Here is a 23,006-nt window from a genome sequence, read left to right as displayed (position 1 = left end):
TCCGCTTGTTGCCGTGTTGTACCACGCCATCTGCTGTGCGAGTTTCTTTGTGTTTCCAGTTTCCATTGTTCATTGTTCCTAGTTTTCCAGTGTTTCAGTTCTTAGTTCCTGGTTTAGTTTAATTTGTCCTGAGTTCGTCCTGAGTTCGTCCTGAGTGTCTGCACAGTGCAATAAAGCTGCTTCTTTAAGTTCACCCTTCTGTTTGGGTCCTCATCCTGTCCGCCACAGCACTAAACCGTGACAAGTGGCAACAACCTTAACAGATACACTCACTAGCCACTTTATTAGATACACCTTGCTAGTTCCGTGGCACAGATTCAGCAGGGGCTGGAAACTTTGGTCCATATTGACATAATAGCATCACACAGTTGTTGCAGATTTGTTGGCTGCACATGCATGATGAGATTCTCATCGCAAAAGCGATCTATTTTTTGATCTCTGGTGAATGTAGAGCCCATAGAGTGCAAATGTTAAAGAAACCAGTCTGAGGTGATTTGACCTCTTTGGCATGGTTGTTATATGCTGGACGGTGGTCATAAAGAAATGATTGGGGGCATTAATGCAAGGCAGGATCGAGCTATGCTTTCATGTTTATGCCAAACTGTGACCCTACCATTGAATGTCGGGGCAGAAATTGAAACTCACCAGACCAAGCAACGTTTTTTTTTTCCCTGTTGTCTAATTTTAGAGCCTGTGTGAACTGTTGCCACAGTTTCCTGATCATAGCTGACAGTAGTGGCACCTTGTGTGGTCTTTGGCTTCTAGGGATGGGTACCGGTGTCCGGTGCCATGATGGCACCGGTTCTGACATAAACGGTAGTAACCAGACCGAAAAGCAGCGCACATTTCGGTGCTTTATTTCGGTGTTTTTTTGTTTTTTTTTCCTGAGCCAATTCTAGCCAATCATTTTACGTTTCCGAGGATAGTAGGCGGGCCCAGGTACGTACGTTCTTTTAGAGCAGAGCAACAGATTAAAAATGCCCAAGGCGAAGCGGTCAAAAGTCTGGCTGTACTTCACAGCAAAAGATGCAAACTCAGCAGCCTGCAACAAGTGCTTTAAGGTGATACTGTGCAAAGGAGGTAACACCTCGAATCCGATGAAACACCTGGCGATGCATAGCGTTTTTTTTAAAGCCGAGAAATGCACCGTGTTTGATAGCTTGCTGCGAGACCTCACACCGAGCACATCTACTGCGGGTGTGGTGCCTGTTATCGGACCCGGAGTTAGCAACATCCCCCAAGAACCCGAAGAGTAGAGTCCTGGCCCCTAGCCCTGCCAGTGTAGCAGAAATGATGACGGATGAGATTGGCAGCAGCAGCTGTTCTTCTCTGCGTGAGTAGCTTAATGTTGTTCGTGTGTAATTCACGTTGAGTAGGCTAACCACGTTATTAAATTAATGCATGTAAGGTGAACTAGCAAACATCATCATAGCTACATGCAGCTGTCTTCTTGTTTGATGGCAGATACTCCCTTCACCCTGGCCAAAAAGGCTAAAATGACCAAAGAAAAAGTGGAAAACAGTTAAACATGAGAGGTTTTTGGACAAAGTTTGTGTTTTTTCCATTGATTAAGCACTGCTTCCAGCCAAGAGTGATACCATATATGCCCTATAGCTGAAGAAAAGGCTTACATTGTTATCTTTTTACAAAAAACAGCTGAACATGAGAGGTTTTTGGACCAATTTTGTGTTCTCCATTCTTTAAGCACCGGTTCGAGCACCGTTTAAGCACCGGCACCGTTTCAAAAGTACCGGTTTGGCACCGGTATCGGATAAAACCTAAACGATACCCATCCCTATTGGCTTCTGTAGCCCATTTACTTCAAGTTTTGACATGTTGTACAATCAGAGATATTCTTCCTTATTCTGGACTTTATCTGCTGAACTCTGGCATCAACAAGGAATTTTAATCCAGAGAACTGGTTGTATGGGAAAATCCCAGCAGATCAACAGTTTGTAAAAGACTCAGACCAGGCTGTTTAGTACCAATCGCCATAACACCTTCAGAGTCCCCTAAATCACATTCCTTCACCATTTTAATATTTGGTTAGAACTTCACCAGGTCATCGTGACCATTGAGTTGAGTTGCTGCCATGTGATTGGCTGATTAGATAATTGTGCTAGCAAGGAGTTGATCAGATATATATCTAATGAAGAGGCCAGTGAGTGTAATTCATAATATGGAGTAGAAAGTATTGTGAGTACTATGAATATTTCATTCGTTCACGATCAAGGGGGGGAAAAAAAATCCCTGTTACACAAAAAAATCTAATTTGAATTCTCATTTATTGAGCTTGTATTCATTAAGTGTAGATCTAAGACCCTTTCACCTGGTTCTCTTTTAAAAATGAGACAGTTTCATAACATTTTGTGACAACTAGTAAGCTGTGAAAGAGAGAAGTAGAACTGAGAAGCCCAGTTTAGTTTACTTTGAGAAAGACATTGTTTGAAAGACTATACCCCATTACATGAGACTTTGGAGGACTAGTAACTACAGCTGAAACTAGGCAAGGCTTAGCTAAAGGTGATTTTTGCGCATTTATAGTCTTTACAAGCATTGCACACATCTTAAATTACACAGTGTTCTTGATGTTAAATGCTACAGGTAGTGCCTAGTTTTTGAAGATATGATCAAGTTCATAAAAACAGCAGCAGGTAAACAAATTAACAGCGCAGTTGGTGTCTCTCCAGTGGGATTCAATAAGCAACAGTACACACACACACACACACACACACACACACACACACACACACACACACACACACACACACACACACACACACACACACACACACACACACACCTGATGGGGAGCCCTGTTTACCGCGAAGCTCTAGCTGTGTGCCGTTGTTCTTTACCGAGTGTGTCTTGGCTCCCTGCTGCTTTTCCAGCTCCCCTGCAGAGAGCAGAAAACAAAAATGATCATCCTCATAATCACCATGACAGAGAGAGAAAAGAAGTTGATAGACTGGTGGATGATGATGGGTAAGAGCAACAAAATTAACCAGGATATGTTTTTCCTTCAAAAGCGAGCACATACACATACACACTCATGCACATTTCTCCTGTTGCCTCTCCCACCCACTCTCTTCTCCATTCTCAACACACCTCTTCATCTCGCTAATTAAACTTCACACTTGATGGTAATTGCATGTCATTTCCAATCATCATGACTAAATGTTGTTTTGTTTCCAACACAACACTGCATTCTAATTTTAATGCTGAGCCACTAAACTGCCAGGTGAGACTTTGAGGGTGCGGTATAACATTTCCGCATTCTGAGAATAAGAGATAAACGGAAAGGGGAAAAAAAAGGTAAGCTCAAGTTCCATCGATAGAAAACTAAAAATATAAATAACAGAATTTGTTTTCATTGTATTGAATCAGTAATTTACTTGCATGTTTCTTGTAAAGTCACATGTGCAATACAACATCTACTATGACTGATGAAAAATCCAACAATAAAACGATTGCTTGGGTTTGAAATGTAGTTGTACTTTCAATAAAATTATTATAGTGGCTATAATTATGTTTTTTTCCATTACTAAACATTATTAAAACACTATGGCTCATTACCAAAGCATTATGATTTTAATATGCACTTTTCCGTATTAAAGAGGGAAACTGTCCATAATGTAAAGTTGGATTAACACGCAGGACTATTCACTGTTTTTAATGTCAGTGATTTGTGTAACTTTAGTTAAACCCTGGAAAGACCAGTCTCAGTATTGACTGTACAGCAGTTGGACCAACCAAACTTAAGCCCAGCTGTTTTAGGTGAATGCATGCCTGGCATAACAGCATCTTAACAATGCCTAGCAGCATGCATTGAGAAGATACTATAGTTAACAATCTCTCACTGTCTTTAATAATAATTTGCTGTTAGCCAAACAGCTGTTAATAGTTTTGCTGCTTTTGCCAATTTGCTTTAAGGTTTGGAGTGTTGTGCATTCAGAAATGCTCTTTTGCATACCTCGGTTGTAACAAGTTACTGTTGCCTCTCCTCTGACCTCTGTCATCTTCACCACACCTGCATGTACTGAGTTGCCACTCGTTTGGCTTGATATATATCTGTGTACCTAAGATGTACCGAAGGTGGCTGGTGAGTATAAGTAGGAAAAAGCTAAAACTCAAAAAAAAGAAGAAGAAATTTTGAATATGCTAATGTACCTGCTGCCATTTGAGTTGTCAGCAGTTAATAGGATGTAACAGGATGATTTATGATGAACCATCAGATAATAAGAATTTTTTTCTGGACGTTGCAAAAGTATTGGGAGCTTAATGTAAGTACCTCAAAAAAAAAAAAAAAGCTAGATAAAGAGACTGAAAAGATATCAGGGACATTTTATTTTTAAAGGCCACAGTAGTAGGCATAAATTGAGCTACTCAGGGAGCCTCAGGATAATGAATTATATATAAAAACTGTCATGTTTTATAAGCCTTGAAAGTCAGCTTTAATATTTTTTAAGGTTTTATTTTGACAGTCAAGTATAATTTGGCTAAAATTATTGGAAAGGTGAAAAAACATGCAGAGTATGAATCGGACTATTGGAAAAGTGTTCAAATGTCATTTTTATTATTAATTGGATTTCATTTTGAAAGTCCAGAACATGTAAATACATTCTGTTTATATAATACTGGTCATAACAGGAACCACTAATGCAGCCACTACCTTTTATTATCCCAGTTAAGTGGTTTTAATATGTGTAAGCTTGTATTTTGAAGAATACATTCTGATTAGTCTTCTTTTAAGGATGAAACAAAGTGTAGACCGTGTGTATCCATCACCAAGTCTGTTTGAAAGCGACAACTAAAAACATCTGATGAAAGGCAAGTTTAATATTCGTGAGCTTTTGTTTTGAAAGTCCTGAAAATCCAGTGGTATTTACAGGCCCTGATAAGCAGTTTTTCATTTGAAAGTCTAGCAAAATTCCTGTAATACCTGTCAGTCAACAAGACTTTGAATAAAATTGATCTTACAGTGAACAACAGTTGTGCTGAATTGCATCAAAGCGTCAATAAAAACAGGACACACCAATCCCCACTGGATCAGCCATGATGAGTTTTAAATTGAGAGAAAGGGTGACACCAGTCACCAGTTGCTATGGTGATTAAAGTCCGTAAAAAGAACAGGAGGTGTGAGCCTACTGTCCAAACAACTGAGAGAGACATTGGAAGTGGGTCTCGAAGAAAAGTTACAAGTTATATCGGAAGAATTGATTCATCACGAGTGCCAGAGACTTCCCAAGTATAAAATACAAAAGTTTCACATTTGTATTGTGAAATTCCAAAACCTGTTTTATATTTATTGGCTATAAGCAAGGTGGTGGGAAAAGGCCGGGATATCTCTACACTGTTCTGTTTTAAATCTAATTCTTTATGAAACTTAAATTGCTCCTGTGGAAAGAAATCCAAAGCCTTGCAATCCAAATAAACTTTGAATTATGAATACGGAAATCTATAAGACAAATTGTTATCAAAAGCCAGAGCGCACTATTCTCGCTGGAGCTGTGGATCTTGGTATAACTTCTGTGGGAGGTTCTCAAAGCTGAAGGATGTCAAAATTTTAGGTGGAATAATAATAGCAATAATAATAAGAAGAAGATAAAATCTGACAGCTAATAAATAGTGAGCTTTAATGCTACTGACACACTCAATAAGAATAATAATGAGAAGAAGAAGCAGCAAAAATCTGAAGAATAATAAGCCTGCATGCTTAATGCTGTTGCACTGGCACACTCAGTCAGTGTAACTATTAGGTTGGGCTTAACATTCTGTGTACAGTAATTTGGTTTAAACTGCGGCGAAACTAAGAAATTCTGTGGTGGCAAAGAATTATGACAATATTTAATTTACCTTTATTAAAAACAGCAGCGAGAGGGGGAAAAAAATTCAAAGAGGGAAACTCGAAACAGAAGTGAGCTTGCCGCAGGCCTGTTTACTAATCTGCTGACAAAATGAAGCCCCTTGGAGGAAAATGATGGGAAGTTTGTCTGTTCAGGTGACAGCTCTTTCTTGTTTTCAAAATGTTTATCTATCACCACCTGAGAAAAAGTTTGTCTTTGCAAATATAATAAATGTGTCCCAACATGCACTCTCTTATGTTTTAGCACAAGTTATTCCAGCCTTTACACAGCTCCAAGAGAAAAATATTTTCCTTCTGTCAACACCTGCCTATCTCCGTATGTTGTTGCCTGCTCCCCCCTGGCTGCAGGGCCTCCCACTCTATCGAGGGTAAGGCAACTGCATCAAAACCCAGCAGGGATCCTCTCTTTGAAGCCCACTGGCAGGAGCTAGGCTGTGGACACCATGTGTAAGTTGCAGTGACTCATTGTCTAGAGAATTTCAGGCGCGAGCAAGTCCGAGCAAGTCAGATGCCTGGCTGCTTTGAGGAGCCCTGACCTATTTTCACCTCCGTATCATTGCCCCCCTGCAGTGTGTTTGAGCTGCAGTGCATCAGAAAGGTTTTTTTTTTTTTTTCAAAACTCTGTCTGAAACTACACAAATGGGACACAGACAAGTAGTTTGCGCATAATACCAAAAAGAAAAAAAAAGATATATTGATTCTCACATCTAAGAAGATCTCTAACACCCCAAGATATGAAATTATTGATTTGGTGCAAAATGTAATAGCATTTGACCCTTCTTCAGTTGTAGGGAGTATTGCTACAAAAGGAATAGACACAAAGTTGCCGATTATACTCAAACGCTCAACACACTGAAAGGCTTTACATCATTCCAAGTAAAAACAACAATTATATAACTGTACTATGAGCACTGATTGAGTGATATGGACAATTTAGAAAGATTCTCACACTCGATGCGTATCTGTTCCATCTCCGTCACTTCTGCGATTGATTCCTTTAGGTCTTCCACAAACTTGAGCAGCTCCTCGGCACTTTGAGCACAGAAGTTTAATACCTGCTTCTTGTCTGATCCGAATGGTGAGAGGATGGTGATTCCATGGGGGTAGTCTGTGGAGTACATTAAACTGTTGAGTGAAAAGCATATCTAAACTACTTTAGTTACAAGTGTGATCATAAAAAGACTTCTAAAGGTCACTCTGAGCTGCAAACTTGGACTTGCTTGCAAAAATGTCATGCAGCATGTACTGAATGGGACTGGGAGAATGACATTTCCAGAAATTGAAATGCAAGATAAAACTGATACTAGCCTGATGCTGTCAGAAAAAAATAAAAAGACTATTGTGCTTAAAATAAGCCCTTTAAGATAAAGCAACAAATTATACAGTCCTTGTTCGCTTCGAATTTCGACAGATATTTTTTTTCTCTGTGCAAGCCTGGAAATGGTAGGTATTAGCAATGACATATGGAGATATCAAGCGGGAATTTTTTTTCATACTAGCATTGTGACTTACATTCATTTTCAAAAAGGTGAAACTGCATGCCAAGTAGTCCCACGGCTTTGCAGAAAGTGTAGGCCGCGGAGCTCTTCTTCTTTGGACAAAGCTTCAAGATCTGTAGAAATAAACAACACCATGAGCCTTGTAGTAAAATGTTTGAATGACAGAACTGCCTATTTAACTTCTTGTTCCATGTTCTGAACACTTCCAAAAATCTTGCCAGAGATTTCCATATCGCATAACAACATCAAAGGCAGTTGCGAAAGAACAAACTATTTGAGCATTTAAAAACATCAAGAGCGGATAGTCAATACTAATGTACGCTACAACCTTCCAAGTGTTTCAGATTGCGCGCCAGTGCTTATATCAGGATATATCGTGGCTGTTAGGGAGCTCTTTTTTTTTCCACTGAATGACCTTCCAGATAGAGAAAGATGAGGCAAATCTGTTTTCCAGCGCTACTGTGAGGCATAATTTACCAGGAAAGGCGTATTAAACCAATACATCACATTGGCACTTTAAACACTTCTTGACATTTTCAAGCTGCTGTAATAGGGGCCAAATTCAAAGAGAAGTCCCCTTCACTTTCATCCCGTAGTGAAAAATGTTCAAAGAAAGCTGTCCCGCTTTCAAAGCTGTCACGAGAAAACATCCTTGCGAAATATATCGCTCCGCTAACTTTTAGTGCCAAATGAACAGAATTGCACTGTGATGTTGGACAATAGCTTCTTTCGTCTTTTACTTCAAATTGGACTTTTAACAACCTCTCCTGCAGGTCCCAATTACTTTTATGCCTCCATAGAAAGTGAAGTAATATGGCTATGCTGCTTTTTGCCTTTCCTGTATGTTGCGGCATTTGACATAATTATGAGGGCAGTTAAATACATTGGATAGATAACTCCTATGCGCCTCTTAATGAGAACATTATGTCCAACATTTAAACCTTTGATAATTCCCACATCTATATAACTTTGGATCAAATGAGCAGCTAATCTGTGCTGTCCTCAAGTGAAATGAAACTATATTACCATCCTTTGAAGCAGCTCTGTAGAGGACAGATCTTTGATTATTATTATTATTTGCTTACTATAATTAAAAGAAATGGCTGGAGACGCCAGAGTTATGAAATAACATAAAAAAGACGAGCACTGCGAAAAGCTGGACCCAAAGTAAGAATTGTTGGACTGCAGCTGTCATAACTAAATAAGCAACTTCAAAGTCTGATTGTGTGCAGAAGAAGGAAAAAGAAACTCTCAGGATGAAAACATGAGTATTTTTATACTGAATATCTCATAATGATTGTCAATTTAATAAAGTGTAAGGCTTTTCGTCTACTTACCACAAGGAGATCATTGAAGAGGAAGACTTCTCTCTGGTGTGCTGCTTGTTTTTGGGCCTTGTTGACGTCTGTCACCTCAAAAAGTCGACTACAGCACACTAGTCTTCTATGAGGGACGGAGAGAACCTGAATATGAACACAAAGGGACACCCAGCCATCAAAAATCATATTACAGACATTGATGGGATGCTTTAAAATAATTCAAAAATCCAGAAAAAGAGAAGCTGGAAGACCTAAATCAAAATTTCCTCCCAAAGCTAGAAGATACAAGACTGGTGCAGTAGAAAAAACTCCATTAAGCACAAAATGAGACAACTTAGTGTGACATGGACACTTGTTTCTTAGTCTTAAGAGTACTTTAAAATGGTAATTTATAGCAACAGCTAAGAGAGAGAATGGTTATAAAGCTTAAGAACAAAATCTGTGCCCTCTTGAGGAGAACATTTCCATAAATCCAGGTTTACATTTTAGGATTCTTTACTTAGGTTTGGTCTGTCTGATGTTCAGCGTTCCCTCTTGGCAAAGACGAATCCCAGCTTAATATAACAATAAAATAAAACACCAAAAGCAAATATATTTTGTATGTTTTCTTATCTAGCACATATCTTTGCAATGCATTGTTTATGAGAGCGAGCTGTTGGCGTCTTTGCACCAGTCCAAACAAAACTGCTTTTTATTGCTAGTGGGATTATAACAGGTTTCTTAAAAATAAAAGATGAAGAAGACAAGAGGAAGATTCACTTTCTGTGTTCCAAATGTCATATTTCGAGCGTTTGTGTTCCTACAGTGATGGTTGTTCTGCTCGATTCTAGTAGCTGTGGTAGTCCTCAAAGAGGGATGTTTTGCCACAGGCTGCTTGTACAAAAAGAAAAAAGAAAAATATGAGTTGTTGCCAAATCCTGTTAGTTTTATTTCTGCAATGTACTTCTTGATGTTTAGTTACTGGATCCTACATAAGACAAAACTCTATTAGCATAGAGGGCAGCCCTGTGCTTACAGGTGTGGGTTGTTTTTTTTTATTCACAAAATGCTCCTTTTGTCTGAAAATGTTTGGCATCCCCTCTTCAACTAAGGTGCTTTTTCAAGTTTAAGCAGATTACACTGCAACCCCCCCACCAAAAAAAACCAAACAAACCCCAAAACAGACTGCCTTCGGAGGAGTGATCTAATCATGTTGTCACCCTTTCACACACACTTGTCTCTGCCTTGTCTGGTCCAGCTTTCTGTGTTCTGCAAAAATCCAAAAAGCAGCAGAGTAGATGTGGAGTTGATCCCTCTTCAGGGTAAAATACAAATATACACAGCCCCTGTGCAATTTTCCCTGTGTGCATTTCAAAGTTTCCTTCCCTCTGCTCTGAGAGAATAATTTGCAATGCATGGAGTACACACATAGCCTCTGTCTCCTTTTCTCCTGCTCTCTCATCACTGCAGGGTATACCGACTCGAGCCCAGCCTTCCACAGCCAGCCCGCTTTCTCATTATACTAATGTCAGAAACATGTAAAGACATCATTAGCCTGAAATGCCTCTTGCTCATTCAAAAAAAAAAAAAAAGTATTATTAAGAAACAGCTTGACAAGAGATGCCAATATATTTATAGGCAAATGATTGACTTCAAATAAAAATATAAAATAAAAACAAATATAAAAAAATATTCACATGTTTAGATATAACGCTACCTCATCTCATTCATCAAAGGCTGTAATACGGCTTTCATCAAATCATCAATTATTTACTAGCTATACAGGAAAATTCATCATATTTGTGTGCCACTTCCTTCTGGAGTAATAGTAGATAAGGCGTTTATAATTCAGAGTACAGAGACTGTTGGCTGGGTTATTATTTCAATAGAAGAAACTTTATTTAAGACTCGTTCTTTTTATAGCAGACGGCCGCCATTGGCAGCAACAGTCACTTCCTATCACAACAATCCATCATTGTTTTGGCTTTGACAGCACTCCCTCTGTCATCCTATGGCTACTCATCGATCACTAAGAGACACTTAAAGGTGTAAGCCGGAAAAAAAAGATGGAGGGAATACTTTCAAAGTCAATGTCATTTGGAAGCAACTGCTATAATTGGTATTGAATTTAAAATTAATTAAAACATGAAGACTCACTCATTTCTTTTTGTGACATGGATGCACCAAGAAAGTTGGACCTTTTTTTATCAGGACATAATCAAACAGATGTGTAAGCACATCTATAAAACCAGAGCATTGGCAGTTTGCTGGTCTGGAGCATTCAGGTGTGTCTAACATGCCAAGGAAGAAAGTTAAGAAAGTTCTTAAAGAAACAAGTGTTGCTGTCCATCAATCTGGGAAGGATTATAAGGCCATTTTTATGCAAATTGAAGTCTATCATTCTACAGTGAGAAAGATTATTCACAAGTGGAAAACATTCAAGACAGCATTTAATGTTCCCAGAGTTGGACATTCTAACAAATTCATCCATGACCAAAGGTCAGACCATGCAATGCTCAGAGAAACTGCAAAAAGCCAAGGGCTACAGGCTTCAGTTAGCATGTTAAATGTTAAAGTTTAGGGCAAAACAACTCAAAAAAGAGAGAACAAGTATATCTTATATTGAAGAGCTACCTTTTCTCTCTAAAGAGAACATGGCAGCATGGCTTTAGTTTGCAGAGATGCATTTAAACAAACCACAAGACCTCTGGAACCATGCCCTTTAACATCCTGCATCACAGAAAAATCTGTAATAGACAGTACATTGTGTCTATTTCATGCTTTGCCTCTTCAAAATGTGAAACGGACACACATGCAGAAGTTGCATAACTGCATGCAGAAGTTGCATTACCATCAGAGGAAGATAATAAAGGCAAAAAACATATGCAGTGCCTTCCAGGGTCCTCAGCGATCAGAAACAATTTAACTAAGTGGCTAATATATATATACACACATGTAAATTTGTTAATAATGTCTGTTTAAATGCTTTCTTCTTATTATTTTCATGTTGGGTTGAAATTAAATATTTCCCTCTGCTTTTACTACAGCTTACTGCAACTTCTGCATTTGTGTCCTTTTAACAATTCAATAAAAAGTGTATAATGGACACGGTGAACCAGCATGATATCTGGTTGCCTTTAAACATACAACACCAAAGTGGAGATGTTTGGCCATATTGCACATCACCACGACTGGTGAAAACTAAACACAGAATATCAGCACAAACACCTCAAACCAACTGACTAGCACTCTGTTTATTATAGATCATTTTCAGACCTGGTGAGGACATTTTTTTTTATTTTATACTTATATGCATAAAGAATTGAAAAAGGGTGTACTTTAATTTTGCCATGACTGTACTAATGCAACATGGTAACGTTGAGCAGGTCAAATCTTTACAACTGTACTCCTCACAGTAGCATGCTAACTTTTGCTAATACAAGTGATTACAAAGCAGAGTTTGGGAACTACATCTGCAGGTTTTTAGTTTCGCTGCCACCCTTTTTGACTGGACAGCAGCTCCAGAAATATGTCTGATAAATTTCATGAGGCATGCTACAATATTTCAGTTGGGACTAAACCGCTAAACCCAAACTGCTAGCATGCCCTATGCTATGTTGAGACTTCACTTTGAATAAACTGAACCTGAATTCAATTTTGAAGGAATATCTCAAGTTAACTCTAGTATTTGGGTGCAATGTTTGAAGTGTTGAATAACCAAGCATACATGAGGAAAAATCTGTCTGTCTTGTCTATATTTCATTAAAAAATAAGACTGGGAGGCCTTCAGCTTTGATCGGATTCAAACAGAAGTCTCTTTATTGTTGCAGCTTTTAAAAAAAAACCTTCCAGTGTTACGAGCCGGCACAGACAGTACATTCCTATATGCATCAGTGCAATTAGTCAGTTATAAAGCTAAAGACTGCCTTTCTGTCTGCCAAGTCTACTGCCTTCAGACTTGTTCAGTCTGAAACAGACAAAACTGTACCAAGTGTCTCTGAAGTTGATTTTTAACTAAAGAACCTCCAGAGTTATGTTCAAATACATATTTCAGTTCATGTGCAATGAGGTTGCATTAAAGTCTTTTAACCTTAAACTGTTAAAAAATGAGTCTAATGATAGCGGTGGTTAATGATGTATCTAGCTCGCGTAATGACCTGAGGTAATGATTGAGCTGCTGATGAGACATTTAATGACTAATAAATGTGCTCTGTTAAAGCCACTAAGGCTAGGTGATAGTGATAAGAGCTTGACTAATGAGCGAGTGACTTGGCATGGAGTTAACAAGTGTGTCTGTGTGTGCGTGCGCAATCATATTCATATTTGGCAATCAGCTCAGTGACTACATTGTGTGTCATTTTTGTGTAAAGTCACTCATCTTTGAGTGAATTAATCCAACTAAAAAAACAGAATCTATAGCAAGCGTATATATATTAGTGTGTCCTTACTGTTTTCATGCCTACGATGGACTGCTCAACCTTGGAAACGTAGGTGACATGGTCTTCGTTGGAGCGCAGCTCTCTCTGTTGTATTCTTTCATAGATTCCCACCACCATGTCTCTGGGGATATCTGCTCCATCATCCACACCTAAGTCAGGAAGAGGCTGATTACTCATAAATACACACACACTTTACAACACGGTTGCTTTACAGGATATGGAGTCATTGCTTTTTTTTAACAGTGGCAGATGAACAAAAAGTGTGTCTATGCTGGCATAAATATAAATAGCAAAAAATGCAAATACTTTGTGTGCATGCTACATTTCTTTGTTCTGCTTCTTCATTTGATTTGTGCAAAAATTGGAAAAATGAATAGCGCTTCCTCGCTCTGTCCCCTCATGTGTCCTTCTGTCGCTTTCTTTTTTCCTTTCACTGTCTCCATTAAGTAATGACAGAAAGCCCCGTGAAAGGAGGTTAATTGGCAAGCGAAAGGTTAAGACCCAGCCTCATCTCTTGGAAGATTTTCTGTCTGGAACACAGTGCAGTTCAAGGCCGTGACATTTTGGAGCAGGTAAAGCTGCATGTCATTAGGCTGAAAGGTTGCCCTCGAGATGCTCCCCATTATATCGATACAGCTGCACCGCACTGTGTGGTACATTGAACCTTCAATGGGGCAGGATGTGTTTGGAGAAAATGAAGCTGCCACAAGTGACGGCGGTGTCAGTGAGGCACCCAGGGACACCGCTGAGACATCACTGCACATTATGGAGTCAGGGGGAGAGAAAGAGATGACCAGAGGGAAAAGTACGTAAACTGTCACATTAATAAGCAGCATTTTTTTTGCTGTTGATTGTCTCGTGTTCTCTCTTTTTCTTTGCCACTTTTTAGGACTTTAAGAAGAGTTTTTAGCCTTGCTAGCAGCAACCACTTTGAGCCAATCCCGAGTAGCTCAACAACAATTAAATTGATTGACATGACATTATGTGTACTTTTTTCTAATAGTAGGTTTCTTTAAAAATGCACTTTAAAAAATAAAGCCAAGGTGGAAGTAGCTTAGACCTGCTTTCTATGCAAAGGCTACCAGATGGTGATAGTTATGACAGCGAAATTACTTTTGGTCATATTGATGTCTATGGGAAAACAGCTATCTGACTTGATTACTATATGATCATCATGACACATAAACTCAGCATTAAAGTGTTTAAATGCTGAGTTTATGTGTCATGATGATCAAAAAATGTAATTCTATTTTGTAAATCTTGGTCACACTATGTTTTAAAATGGAAAGTTTTCTGTGGTATAAAACCACATGTTCAATGGCTAACGACTTGTCAGACTTCTTACGGTTTATCATCATCATGAAGATGTCAGCATTCTGTTAACACAGCCTTAGAGAGGTGCAAGTATGTAGACTCATACCAGACCCAGACTCTAGGAGTACAGGACAGGAAGTTATTAGTGTTTTTCTGCAAGAGAAAGCAATGCACCACTTTGTAAATAGAGACCGTAGGACAACAACAAACGCTAAATGATTCGGAATGACAAAATACTTTGGGGAGATGTGGTTAACAGGGTTTGAACATTCTTCAACGAGAACTGAAGGTGAGATTTTCAGTGTTAATCATCTCTGTCAACAGAAATGCGCTAGCTAACCTCAAGGGCTAGAGTGTTTACAGTTGCTTAGCAACTGTAAACACCATAAGCTGATCCAGACAAACCAGTACACATTAGAGGCACTTGTTGTTTTGTGGCCACTATTTCAAAAAGCCTCTCATTTCTTTCTTTCTCTCCTTTATTTGTGAAGAGTGCTCATATAATCATAATTTTAATCACCCAGAATTAAATATCAGATATGTCACAGATGACTCAGTGAACAGTTTAGGAGGCTTAAATGAGTGATTCTTATATCAGATATCTTGGGACAAACATCAGTACTGACCACAGTCCTGAACTAAATTTCTCTCCTGAAATTCCTGTAGTCCGAGTCTGACATTACTCATGTTTCCCTTGCAACTCTTTATCTTGTTTTTGTGCTCATCATTCTCAAGCTTAAATCTGGCTTTTCATGAGGTGTACTGATTAATGCCAGCCCTCTACAAGAACTTAGGAAGGGAAATGCATATGCTCTGAAAATATGAGACCATCCACCAAAAAAAGAGAAAAAAAAAGAGAAAACAGAAAAGAATCCAATATCTAAGATGTTACAGTTTTTCAGTGAGTTGAGTCACTAGATTAATTAGGCTGGTGTATATTGTGTAGCCCTATTGTGGAATGCTTTAACACTGACAGTCCGTTTTAATTGAGATAATGAATGTTCTATAGTTCTTCATTACTATTGGTTTCTGGTCCATAATTGCTTTTCACCTTAGCCAATTAGCTGAGTGAACTGCATGTTTTCTTCCATCAATATGTTTGACAGACACAGTGGAAGAGAAAAGAGGAGGAACATATTATAAACAAGTAAAGACAGATGAATAAACAGACAGCGTAATACTGTGACTGAAATCAAAACAAAACAGAAGAATGGATAGGGAGACAAAGAAAAAAAATGAGCAGAAGACAAATAGAGCGGCCAAGAGAGAGTGGCGTATCTTAATTTGCATGAGATGTTGAAATTGATTTTCCAACTTAATTTAATTGTGAGGAACAGTCTGGATGAATCTATTAAAGTTGTTCTGCATCGACCTCGGCAATCTCTGATTGATTGCACAGAGTGAGAGCAAAACTATGACGCTCCTGTCTCTTTCTCAGCGCTTGCCGAATGAGCATCTGTCTGCATACTGGAGACGAGATTTACAGGTGCTTTCTGTCGGTGCCGCTCTGAGTGACTGTGTAAAGCGAATCAGGCTGGAAGAGAAATGTAACCTAATCTTTATCCCCTGAATTTATGCAGGGAGGTTTGATTGAAACTGTTGGACACTCAGTTCTTCTGAGTCATGTTGGATTGGCTCCACAACAGGAATCTGTACCAGAAGTTACTGGTGAGGCAGAGGATTTAGCAGCATTCTCATCTAGAGAAATACAAACTTGTGTAAAAAAAAATCTCCTTCTGACTGTTTCATTTTTGGACCGTATGTAACTCAACTTATGGGATGTTGTTTGTCTCTTTCAATGCCCTTGCTCTATAGGCTATATTATATATTGCATAGTGCAACACATAACACAGCACAGATTACAGATTATTGTTCTAGATCTGTACACCCTGCTTGTGCTGCATTAGACACCCTTTTATCTTTGGAACTGCCTTAATTCTTCATGGCATTGATTCACCAAGGTGATGGAAACATTTCTCAAGCAACTGCTGCATGTATGGAGGATTAAATCTGCCAAATTCAAAGCATAAATTAGAAATATGATATAAAAGAATAATAAAATAGTGAAAGTATAAGATGGAAAATTAAAGAAGATTAAAACAAAAGCAATATACACAGTATATTCATAAACTGTACTAACGACATAAAGCTAAAAATTAAAACAGTGCTTTTTAGTCAACTTTCTTTTTGTGGCCATTATCCTGAGTCTGAAGGAAATTCTTCCTTGTTCCTCCTTGCAAAGACATCAGGTTGGGCACAGAAAGCTGAGTATTAGATTTACAACGAGGCCACACTGTCAACTATGCAACTCAAAAACCACCATTCCTCTTCTCAAGCGACCTAAAACATTCACCTACCGGCTTGAGCTGATTATGTCAGGTAATTAATGTCATTATAACTCCCTTAATGCTCATCTTCAGATGCAAGCTGGCCCGTAATGCGACCTCAACGCAACCTTGATGTCCCTTACCTCGTAAATTCCTTATGAAGTCCTCCAACAGCATCTTGCGGTCGGGCTTAATATTCGGGCTGTACATGTCGGTGTTGAGCAGAATGATGGCAAAGGCCAGGATGAAGATGGTGTCTGGATTGTGAAATTGCTGCACCACATCCGGGTTACACATGCAGTACCGCTGACTGTGGGTGTAAAAGAAAAGGAAAAAACAGGGACAGAAAACAGTAAAAATCTAAGGGTTGACAAAACATTACATGTTTTATGTAAGATAATATAGAGTGGGAGTAAAATGAATAAAGTTGGGGGTAAGGATGGTTTATCCATGTAGGAATGACAGAGGGTGGGACAGGAAATAGGACATATATAACTATACACAGGAGACACTTTTTAAAACACTGCATGCTATTAAAATTACAACATTAGCATAAGAGTGTCACACTGAAATGAGAGTTATGGCTTTAATTTTGCCGGTGGCTTCACATGAAGCTGTAAGCTGCCCCTCAGCACCAGTGCGTTGGTGAGGTTGTGTGAGCTCTGCTAAAACTCATTTCTCCCACTGGAATGAATACTTATATGGGTCATGCATCACACTAGAAACTGAGGGTGATGTTGCTGACAAAAACAAAGGATTTGACCTTCTTTTTAAGTGTTTCATCCTCTCTGTTACTTGCACTAAGCACCCCAAAATGCTGAAAAAGTCAAGTCCTATTCTGCAGTTAATCACTGTCTGACGTTTGCGGGCTTAGTTGGATGAATTTTTTGCAGATTGTCGTCGTGCAGAAGAGAAAATACTTGAATACTGAAATGTGAAATCTCTTACCTAGGCACCTTTTCTGCAAACAAAGGCTCAGTTTGATTTATTTTCCTAAGTATAAGAAGTGTTGTGCTGGAGTGTAGATTTGTAGATGCCTACTAGATGCCTGGTAGGTGTTTGCATACATTATATGTGTCTTCCTAGAAGCTAGAAGGTGGTGTGGTGCAAGAATAACTTCATGGTTAGGTGATGAATAATAGAAAAGAACATCCAACATGTATATGGAAGGCATATATAGATTAAAAAAGAAGGTGTGTGTGGACCTTGTGGGCTTTCTGTTGAAATACACATATACACATATATACATATATATATATATATATATATATATATATATATATATATATATATATATATATATATATATATATATATACACACATATATATATATATAGAGAGAGAGAGAGAGAGCATTTTTAAGTAAAGATCAGGGGTTAAAGAGCACAGAAAAGGTCGGGAGCAGCATTCTGGTACTTCTGATTAATAAATAAATACATAACAAATCCAAGTGCGTACATTTTCCTTGTGCTGCTTCCTGAGGTTTCTTTCAGGTGATGTCATTGAGACACATCAGTAAATGTCACCCTGTGGCTTTGCCCCTGCACTCAGACATGTTTCTGCACTCTCCTCCAGTCCCGATTGTGAATACAAGCATACAGTAAACGGCACTGTACTGTTACTGGGACACGTTACTTATCGTCTGCATATGTAAAAAGAGTTGCTTTTTGTGAAGTGCTACGTCTTTTAAATGCAACAATGCAATCAAACTCAACACATCACCAAAAAGTTAGGAAGTTGTTCAAATTATAAATGAAAATAGAACGGAATGATTTGTAAATCTCACAAGCACAGAAAATATATCAAATGTACCAGCGTACCATTTTACGAGAAACATAAAGTCATTTTGACCTCATAAAAGTTGTTTACCACTGTATAGCATGCCGTCTTTTTTTACAAGAAGGAATTTTCTTTCTTTTATTTGAACAGTTTCTTAACATCTGCAAACTGATGAGATTAGTCCCATTCTTGTATGAAATCGGTGTCCAGATGCTCAACAGGCCTGGGTCATTTTTGCAATATTTTTCATTCCATGATGCTGATATGTAATAGTATGTGGTTTAGTCTTGCTGCAATATGCATTTTCTTCCCTGAAAAAGACAACATCTGGATGGGTACATATGTTACTTCGAAACCTGTATATGTCTTTTAAGCTTGATGGTGCCTTTCCAGATGTGCAAGTTGCCAATTCCATAGACATTAATGCACTGCCATAACCATTAAAGACGGGTTATCTTGTTGTTGTTTTTTAACGGAGTGCTGATAACAAGCTGATGGTCTCACTCCTCTTTAGCCCAGAGGATGTGGTGTGCATGTTTTCCCAAAAAGGCTTTTCAAACTTTGATTCGCCTGACCACAGAACAGTTTTTCACTTTACGTCGGCCTATTTCAAATAAGCTTTATTAGACGGCAGTTTGTTGTGAACTGTGCTCACAGACAATGATTTCTGGAAGTGTCCCAGTGGTCACTGAGTGATTTCGGTGACAGAAAGATGCAGTGCTGCCCGAGGGCCCAAAGATCACGGGCATCCAAAATCAAGATTCAGTCTTGCCTCTTGCGTGTAGAGATTTCTCCAGATTTTCTGAATCTACTGATGATCATGATGATAATGATTACTGCAGATGATGAGATATTCAAAGTCATTCCAATTTTATGCTGAGGAACATTGTTCTGAAATTGATTTACAATTTGTAGACAAAGTTTTTTGCAGATTGGTGAATTTCTGTCCAACTTTACTTCTGAGAAATTCTGCCTCTCTAATATGCTCTGTATATATCCGATCATGGTATTGATGACTGTTGCTAATTACTTAATTAGTTGCTGAATGTTCCTCCAGCTGTTTCTTTTTAGTATCCCTTACTTTTCCAGCCATTTGTTGCCCTGTCTCAACTTTTTTGAAACCTGTTGCTGTCATCAAATTCAAAATTACGTTGTCTTTTTTTCTCTCAAAATGCTACATTTTTTCAAACATTTCATGTTATATTCTATTATATGGGTTAATGAGACTTAAAAATAACTGCATTCTGTTTTTAGTTACACTTTACACAGCATCTCAAGTTTTTTTGAATTGGAGTTTTACTACAATAATGGTTTGAAAAACACCCACCATAATGTGGTAGCTCATGTAACATCTAAAAATAAATTGTCAAACTGCAATCAGCATTATTCTACAACATAGTTGATAACTGTCTGTGTACAAAGAGTCTGCTAGAACAGTTTGCATTTTGGGAGTAATTTTTATGGTAGTTAATCCTCCCCTACTTTACCCACATTCTATATAGGTGTGCATGCATGTAGCTTCACGCTTTCTGTGCCAGTTTTGAATGTGCTTTCTAGGGCTCAGTCTCAATGATTACATATGTGCATGTCTAGATATATGTTTGAGTGCCTTAAATGAAATGTTTTGAGTATTTGTGGCGTACTGCATACTGTATTTGATTAGTGTGATAATCACAGGGCACACAGATGCTCATTCACACTCCCTGTCTGAAAACCGTGACTTGTCAGCAACCAATAATTACACCCTTGTCTGTGAATCCTAATGTTGCACCATGCAGTGAGAAAAACCTCCATTTATGTCGCTTTCTGAGTATGCTGTTACTCTTCACAGATAGGCATGGAAAAATGACTAAGTAAAAAACAAAAATGAGAGGGTAAAATGACATATGATGCTTCTCGCTGAATTGATTTGTCAGTTTTGGCAATTTAGCTTTTCTTTCAAATTGCCCTGAATGGTGTAATACATCATCATGCGCTCCTTGGGTGGATTTTAGTGCGAAATTACACAAGATGCATGGTCTTCATCGATGAAGACTGTAATATACAGGGCAGATACATAACACAGTGATTACATAGTGAGTAAATATATACAGATATCACACTGTAATACAGGAAGGAAAACATAAACTGAATATATCTGCTGCATTTGGAGATGATTCATATTTGCTCATTCATTAGTACACTGACGCAGCAGATACTGAGGCTACTGGGTGTTTTTCACTTTTTCCCCTCGCTGTTTTTCACTGCTGCTTCAAATCCCCTTCACTTACTTTTGAGACTTCTCTCTTTCTGTGGTGTGTGTGTGTGCGTGTGTGTGTGTTTGGAGGCATTTCAAAGCCTGGGAGCAAGGGAAGGCAGGCACAGAGAGGCAGTGGCGGTTATGCAACGCTGGATATTTATAAACCATCCTCCCTCATTCCTTTTTCTCCCCTTCTTCCCTTCCTTTTCTAGTCTCTGTCTCCTTAGCCCCTCCTCCCTCCTACTCTCTCCTGCTCCTGATAGCACGCAGAGCCAGCCTGATGTCCAAACATTAGCAGTGCCAACCTCCCTGCCCACTGCTTATGACAATGCAGCCATGTTTCTCCCTATTGGGAACCTTGACAATTGTGGCAGGTGGTTGTTACTCAAGAGGGGCGATGGCAAACAGTTCGCATTAACACACAGAGCCACAGCTGCACCGCAAATTGTCACCCTGTCGCAAATTGTGGCCAGAAATTATACACTGCCTCGCTATTCAGATGGAGGAGTGGATTGTCAACATTTTTTAGTTCAGCCACACAGAAGGGAAAGAGTAAAATGTGTTATAATCTTCATGTTCAATTAATGTTCATGTATGGCAATCCAAGACTACTCCGCTTTGTGTGTGCCTGTCTCTTTGCATGCACGAATATCAAAGTTCTCTGACTGAACTGTTATATACTTGTTTTTCTGTCCCCTCTTAACCTTGCTTCTCACCCAAAAAAGACAACAAATTCATATCTTTGCTTTTTCTGTATGGTACTTTCTTTAAGAATATTTCACGATCAAAACACTTGTAAACTGCATGAACTGCATCTTAAAGCATTACAACAACAACAAGTCTGGCCCTGAAGTAATTTCTTGAGTGATGGTATATAATTTGTTTTTGTTTTTTTTAAAGCTCGTTCTAGTCACACCTAAAGTTACATTTTAGTGGGGAAAAAATGTTGCCAAATGAGGAAAACATAACGTTCAAGATGATAAATATTCATATCCTGCTCTTTTGTTGCCTTTATTCTCTCTGCACAACAATATTTCTGAACATAAATAAATATATTAGCCATACATAGCTAAAGCTCTCTGCTTCTTGCTTGCTTCTTCAGTAAGAATTGGCTGTTCATTCATTCCCTAGTGGCTCTTTTCCTTCCGACACCTGTTTAGCCATCAGTTTTTATCTGTATGACCATGAAATCAAACTTCTCCTTGAATTCAGCAGGTTCATTACTAGGTTGTTATCCTGATTTTGTCAACCAGCATTGGTAGCAAGTAGCTAATGGACTTTAGTCCAGTTAGCTGGATAATAAACACTGTTTCTAGTTGAATTTTTAATATGAAGGGTGACTTACATTTAAACATGATCAAAAGTTTTGACTGCTACATACATAATTGTGCACCAAAATACTGTGGCTGAACCCACATGTAAGAGGCAAAATCATCCAGGAAAGTCAGCAGAAAACGAGTGAAAATGCAGCAAATATCCAAAGAAAGACCTTCAGAAAAATTGCTTAAAAAATTATTAGAGGCAAAATATAAAGAAATATGGGGTGATGGCTCAAGATTTTTCCACAGAACTCTATTCAGCCTGCATGACTTTTTAGAGCTTAAAAGTCATTTTTTCCCTTTTCTTTCCTTTTTGTTATTTCTTTTTTAGAAAAAACAAATAAATAAATAAATAAAAAACCTTAAAAATCATTCCAAAAATCCTTCTTTATCATAGAAGAAAAACATGGTTGCATAGTGTAGTAGTCACATTAACTGGACATTTTAAGTTTTGCAGCTTACACTAGAGTTGATACATACACCTTGACTATACTTTTAGTCTTGTACTTTTGCTTTTGGAGATGTTACAAAATAGCATGCTAACTTAAATACATGACTATGGCTAGATACCTGAATGAGGAGAGGTTTAGGGTGCAGTGAATGAAGTTTTAAAGCAAGACGATACAACTTCAGCTATTTCAGTTAATCATGTCATTGTGACATCACTCACACTTCAATTCTTTCAATATCTTTGATTGTCTTTTAAATAACTGGTATATATATATATATATATATATATATACATATATATATACATACATATACATACATATGTATGTATATATATATATATATATATATATATATATATATATATATATATATATATATATATATATATATATATATATATATATATATATGTATATATATATATGTATATATATATATATGAAATATCAGATTCTTTGATAACATGTCAAG

The 23,006-nt window shown here is 38.1% G+C and overlaps 1 protein-coding gene across 3 annotated transcripts in view; it reads right to left on the bottom strand.

The window, feature by feature from the left end:
• Positions 1-23,006, bottom strand: part of iqsec3a (IQ motif and Sec7 domain ArfGEF 3a) — a 121,448-nt gene that overhangs the window by 8,573 nt on the left and 89,869 nt on the right. For all 3 annotated transcript variants that reach the window (XM_063500387.1, XM_063500386.1, XM_063500388.1), the window contains 6 exons: positions 16,887-17,053; positions 13,112-13,251; positions 8,703-8,828; positions 7,379-7,478; positions 6,816-6,974; positions 2,804-2,896 (listed from right to left, as the gene is read on the bottom strand). In XM_063500387.1, coding sequence (XP_063356457.1) covers positions 2,804-2,896; positions 6,816-6,974; positions 7,379-7,478; positions 8,703-8,828; positions 13,112-13,251; positions 16,887-17,053 — 785 coding nt within the window. The remainder of the gene's footprint in view (positions 1-2,803; positions 2,897-6,815; positions 6,975-7,378; positions 7,479-8,702; positions 8,829-13,111; positions 13,252-16,886; positions 17,054-23,006) is intronic.

This window comes from Pelmatolapia mariae, linkage group LG17, assembly GCF_036321145.2.
Source record: "Pelmatolapia mariae isolate MD_Pm_ZW linkage group LG17, Pm_UMD_F_2, whole genome shotgun sequence".
In the NCBI taxonomy this organism is placed as follows: Eukaryota; Metazoa; Chordata; class Actinopteri; order Cichliformes; family Cichlidae; genus Pelmatolapia; species Pelmatolapia mariae.
This window is presented reverse-complemented; position numbering and strand designations above follow the sequence as displayed.